Source organism: Vombatus ursinus, unplaced genomic scaffold (assembly GCF_900497805.2).
Source record: "Vombatus ursinus unplaced genomic scaffold, bare-nosed wombat genome assembly UNPS02000577.1, whole genome shotgun sequence".
Lineage (NCBI taxonomy): Eukaryota > Metazoa > Chordata > Mammalia > Diprotodontia > Vombatidae > Vombatus > Vombatus ursinus.
This window is the reverse complement of record NW_020940355.1, coordinates 5,260,124-5,265,450: the sequence shown is the minus strand read 5'-3', so window position 1 is coordinate 5,265,450 and position 5,327 is coordinate 5,260,124. Positions and strand designations below refer to the sequence as shown.

At 46.2% G+C, this 5,327-nt stretch overlaps 1 protein-coding gene across 1 annotated transcript; it reads left to right on the top strand.

Moving 5' to 3' along the window:
* Nucleotides 1–939: 939 nt before the first annotated feature.
* On the top strand, nt 940–4,519 carry ID4 (inhibitor of DNA binding 4, HLH protein). Its single transcript, XM_027871589.1, has 3 exons — nt 940–1,475; nt 2,355–2,417; nt 3,007–4,519. The coding sequence occupies exons 1-2, from the start codon at nt 1,029–1,031 to the stop codon at nt 2,397–2,399; spliced, it is 492 nt and encodes a 163-aa protein (XP_027727390.1). The 5' UTR covers nt 940–1,028; the 3' UTR covers nt 2,400–2,417; nt 3,007–4,519.
* The last annotated feature ends 808 nt before the right edge of the window (nt 4,520–5,327 follow it).

Below are 5,327 nucleotides of genomic sequence, written 5' to 3'. Positions count from 1 at the left end.
CTCTCTCTCTCTCTCTCTCTCTCTCTCTCTCTCTCTCTCTCTCTCCTCTCTCTCTCTCCCTTTCCGTCTCCCTCTCCCTCTCCCTTTCCCTCTTTTTCTCCTTCTCTCTCCCTCTCCCTCTCTCTCCCCTCCCTTGGGCACGCACCAGCCTTGCCCACCTTCTCTCGTTCTTTGAGGCCAGACCCACAGCGTTGACGGAATGGAGCATCCTTCTCATTGGCCCAATCGTCATTCCCTGAGGTGGCACCGTCTGCCTGATTGGTTGGTGGCCGTGGACCTCCCGCCCATCCCCTTCATTGCCCCCCTCCCAACACCACCCTAAACCCCAACAACCCTTTCCACTGCCTCCCGCCCCTCGAGCCCCCTTCTTTGGCTCGCACTCCTCTCTCTAGGCCCGCGCGCGAGCCCCGCCCACTGGCCCTCATTCTCTATAAATAAAGCTACGCTGCGGGCTGAGGAGAGAGCATAGTGGAGGCGAGAGAGTGTTCAGGAGAGAGGGAGTTAAGAGTGTGTTTCAGGGAGAGGGAGTGAGAGCGCGATCGAGGGAGAGCTCAGAGAAGGCGGAGGGGAGACAGCTGCAGCAGCAGCGGCGGCGGCGGGGGCTTTTAGTCTGAGCTCGGTAGGGAGGGAATAAGGACCGGGGGTGGGTTGGTTTCTTTTTCGTGCATGTGTTAGCTTCTTTCTTTAAAAATATATATATTATATATATTTTTTTTTTATTCGCACGGTCCAGTGGTGCTCCGCTGAACAGAAATTCCCTCGCCAAGCCCGGACCTCGCTTCCAGGGACAGGCGGCTCTCCCTGTCAATTGTGTTGCCAAAGGATTAGGAGCGATTCTCCCGTGTGTCTTAAGCCTGGATTGAGGGAAGCGAAGAATAGGGACAGGGACAGGGGCAGGGACAAGGAGCGAGCGCAGGCTGGGGGTGGCGGCGGCTGGGCGGTGCGTGTTCTTCTTGCCCCCTCCTTTGCCCTCCCGGGTCTCCTCTTCGTGGCCGAGGCCAGAATCCGCTCGCAGAAGGGCGCGCACCATGAAAGCCGTGAGTCCCGTCCGCCCCTCGGGCCGGAAGGCGCCGTCGGGCTGCGGCGGGGAGCTGGCGCTGCGCTGCCTGGCCGAGCACAGCCACAGCCTGGGAGGCTCCGCGGCGGCCGTGGCTGCAGCGGCGGCGGCGCGCTGCAAGGCGGCCGAGGCGGCGGCGGAGGAGCCGTCCCTGTGCCTGCAGTGCGATATGAATGACTGTTACAGCCGCCTCAAGAAACTGGTGCCCACCATCCCGCCCAACAAGAAAGTCAGCAAAGTGGAGATCCTGCAGCACGTTATCGACTACATCCTGGACCTGCAGCTGGCGCTGGAGACGCACCCGGCTCTGCTGAGGCAGCAGCCGCCGCCGCCGCCGCCGCCGCTGCATCACCCCTCCTCCGGGAGCTGTCCCGCCGGACCCCCCCGGACCCCGCTCACAGCCCTCAACACAGACCCGGTAAGAGGGCGCCCGCCGTGGGCGGGGAAGGGCCGGGGGGTGGGGTGGGGATGGAATGTGCCTGGAGCGAACAGGCGGACTGGCATCGCGGGGCGCAGGGCGCCCCGGTACCGGCGCCGGAGAGGTACCTGAGCTGCGGTGGGGGAGACTCGGGCTCCTGGGAACAAGAGTGTATAGCGAGCTCTCCAGGGCTTGTTGCGCGCGGGCGGGCCGGGGCGTATGGCTAGCTGGCTAGTGTGAGTCTCCTTCTCTGAGATCAACCCAGGGCAGTCCTCGCTGGGAAGGAAGGGCTATCTTTTAAGGAAGATCAGGACCAGCCCGCGAATCAGGAGCACGGGGGCTGGGGCCGGAGGGTTTTTTGTTGTTGTTTGGGGTTGGGGTGTGTGTGTGTGTGTGTGTGTGTGTGTGTGTGTGTGTGTGTGTGTGTGTGTGTGTGTGTGTGTGTGTGTGTGTGAGTCTTTTTTTTTTCCCCTTCTCATATGCAATCCAGGGTGGAGTGGGGTGGGTTGCTGGATTGTGGCCAGGAGAGAATGACAGCTTCATCACTCCTCTCTTGTAATCGGGGAACCCAGTTCCCCCGATCTTGCCCACCCATTCATTCTTGATCTGTAACCGCCAGCCCCGGTATGTGGATAGAACGGAGAGAGGCGGCCGGACAGGGCTGTCTGTCGCACTGTCCAGTCGAACCTATTTGCCTGATGGGTCTTGTTCAGGACCTGCTTGTCTAAGCACAGTGCTGTCCCTCTTAGAGATATCGTGTGTGTGTGTGCCTGCACGAACGCTGTAGCCGCAGAACAAAACCTAGTGTTATGAATAGGTTCATTATTAGCTCCTGATAACTTTTCCATCCTTTCTTTTACGTTTTTGTTACTGTTTCAGGCTGGTGCTGTTAACAAACAAGGGGACAGTATTTTGTGCCGCTGAACTGCATTCACTCTTAAGGTGAGTGGTCATTTGCCTTTCTCTTCAGGTGCCCAATAAACCTACTTCATCCAGCTTCTCCTTTCCCACCCCCTTTACCCCCTCGGGTCCACGGAGCATTTCACCAGAGCAGACTTTCTATGACTCAATTCCCTTACACCCCTCCCTCCAACCCAGTTAACAAGTTAAGTCTGTTCTTGCCCTCCTTTGGTAACTTAGTGCTCACTTTAAATGGAGGCGAGATCAGCAGCTCTACATCTTTCTGGAGTGTCTCTCTGCCTGTCTGTCAGACAGGTTCCTCCTCGATTTTTTTTTTTAACGAGAGGCACTAACACTGTTCCGGTTTCTTTTACCAAATACTTGGATGGTAGAAGAAGGAAATGGGTTATTGGGAAAGGGGCTCCAGGGAGGATTTCCCCTTCTCCAAAGCTTCTAGCAGGGGCTTGCAGCTGTGTATTCCTCTGTTTGGCCTAGCCTGGGAGCTGTGGTTGTTGTTTGACCTGGTTTGTTTTGGGTTGTTGATCAAGCATGTCTTGTGTTTTGTTGGTGGCGCCAGTTAGTCTGGAGCAGAATGGTTCACACACCCCCTCTATTCATTCCTCTTCCACAGGTGTGCAGCAGGCAGAGCCAGAGGAGCACAGAGAGAGACAAATTAGAGAGGGAGGGGGAAAAGAAAAAAAAATCAGCCCTCAGAGGAAAGGAAAAAAATCAGCAAACCCTTGAATCCTTTTCATGGTCATTCCAAGAAAAAAAAACCTTCACCCTTTTTTGCACGTTCATAAGCATTTAAACATGATATCTGTTTTGTCTCTTCATTTATAGCAGCTGTGAATTGTACATTTCTGTGTTTTTTGGAGGTGGGGTTAAACTTTTGAGCAGAAAGTGTGACTGGACTGATGAATAGAAGATCAAGAGTAAATCAAACTTTAGCAGTATACTTTGTGACCAAGGAGCTGAATTTTTTTTTTGAAGCTTTACTAATCTACCAGAGCATTGTAGATATTTTTGACATCTATTGTTTAAAATAGATGATTATATTGGGGCCAGGGAACTTTCTTCTCCCTGTGAGAATGTTACATATTGTATAGATAACTGAGTGACATTTCATACTGTGTATATATAGAGATGTTCTATAAGTGTGAGAAAAGTATATGCTTTAATAGACTACTGTAATTATAAAATATTTTTAATTAAATATTTTTTGTAAATATTATAAGTGTGTGTTTTCTTAATCTGTGGGAATATTTCTTTTGGAAAATTATTTTTCAGCTCAGTTACAGAGCTGACAATATGAAAATATCTGGAATGTCTTTTTTGTTTGGTTTGGCTTTTAATTTTGTTTTTGTTTTGCCCAATGTCTTAGACTCGGAAGTTACAGTTATAGCTAGTGGTCCTGCATGACTGCATGAGATGTTTAATCACAAATAAACTTGTTCTGAGTCCATACAAAATGTGTTTTCTTTAATATAGATGGAAAACCTTGTATTTGTACCATGCATCCTGAAAATACACTGTCAGTTCAGGTACAGGGCTTTTTAGTGTATTATATAAAAAGAGCATTTATAAGGAATATGCTGGCTTTTGTTTGTTTTTCTTTTAAAGATACAAAAAGTGGATTCTAAAGACTTTTTTTTGCATATTGGTTGGGTAAATGCTTGGATCTTTAAGAGTGTAAGAAATCTGTTGTTGCATCAAAATGAAAAGAAATTTACTCACCAAATTTCATTTTACACTAAAGCTTAATAATCACAAACTTACATGTCTGTATGGAATAATAAATTATAGAAACAAAAAAAAATGTTCTCTGCTTGCAACCAAAGGACAAACTCCTACTAATAAACAGTTACTGTTTCCTTTCTCCAAAGAATAATGATAGGTGACTGGGGAAAAGAGCATAATGGCAAATCCTTCAAGCAGGGGTGTGTTGTAAGTCAATTTTCAAACATTAACTTAAGTAGACCAAAAAATTTAAAAAAATCTGATGGCCGCATCTAGATTATTTTTTATATAAAATGACTTTCACTACAGCTGTGTTAGTTACAGTTAAGGAACTGTTGAGTCTCTTGTGATGTGTAACTTTTACATGTGAACATTAAAGTAGATTTACCTGTCTTGTACTGTGATTCTTTGGCCTTATTTCTTCAGTCCTTCACATTTATTTGAAGGGTCTCTTTTTAATTTCTTTTTCTTTTTTTCTTCTTTGGGGCAGTGAATTTTTCCAGACTAGATATGACTATCAAGTCTATGTGAATGTTAGATATCTTCTGTAATCAGTAATCAGCACACAAGTTAAATGGAATTTTCAGAGTAGGAGTGAATTAAGTAGGATTTAATTGGGTGCTTTGTAAATAGTTGGATAACTCTGTGTAACATAGTTCTGTTTGATTAAAAAAAAGTGAGAGGATTTGTTTCAGATTATAAAAGAATCAGAAGTATTATTATAGGCCCAAGGAACTTTTTATTACATTGGAATCAAATATTTGTGAGAAAATGAAATATCAAGGTCACTAGTTGTGAGTTGAAGTGGCAATACATCGGATAAACAAAATTGAACACTTTTTCAATAAAACCATAGTAAGTTCCATTAGACTCAAGCAAGTCCAAATCCTTTCTATTTATCTGAACTCTTTACACCTTCTCCATCATCAATTTTCCCCCAACCTGCAATGACACTCTACTGGTGTTTGATATTTATAGAATTTAATGTAGTTGATGTTGATTATAGTCAAATCAAATACAGAATTGTTGAAATGAAATTCATTTTGATTTTGATACTTTTCATTCAGATAATGTATCAAGAGAATAATACTAAAATATTCTGCTGAAATTCCAAAACCAAAGAATGCTGATGACTATATTCTTTTTTTTTTTTAAAGGTTTTTTTTTATTCCAATTTAGTTTTGGTGGGAAGTAACATTTGATACCTAGCCA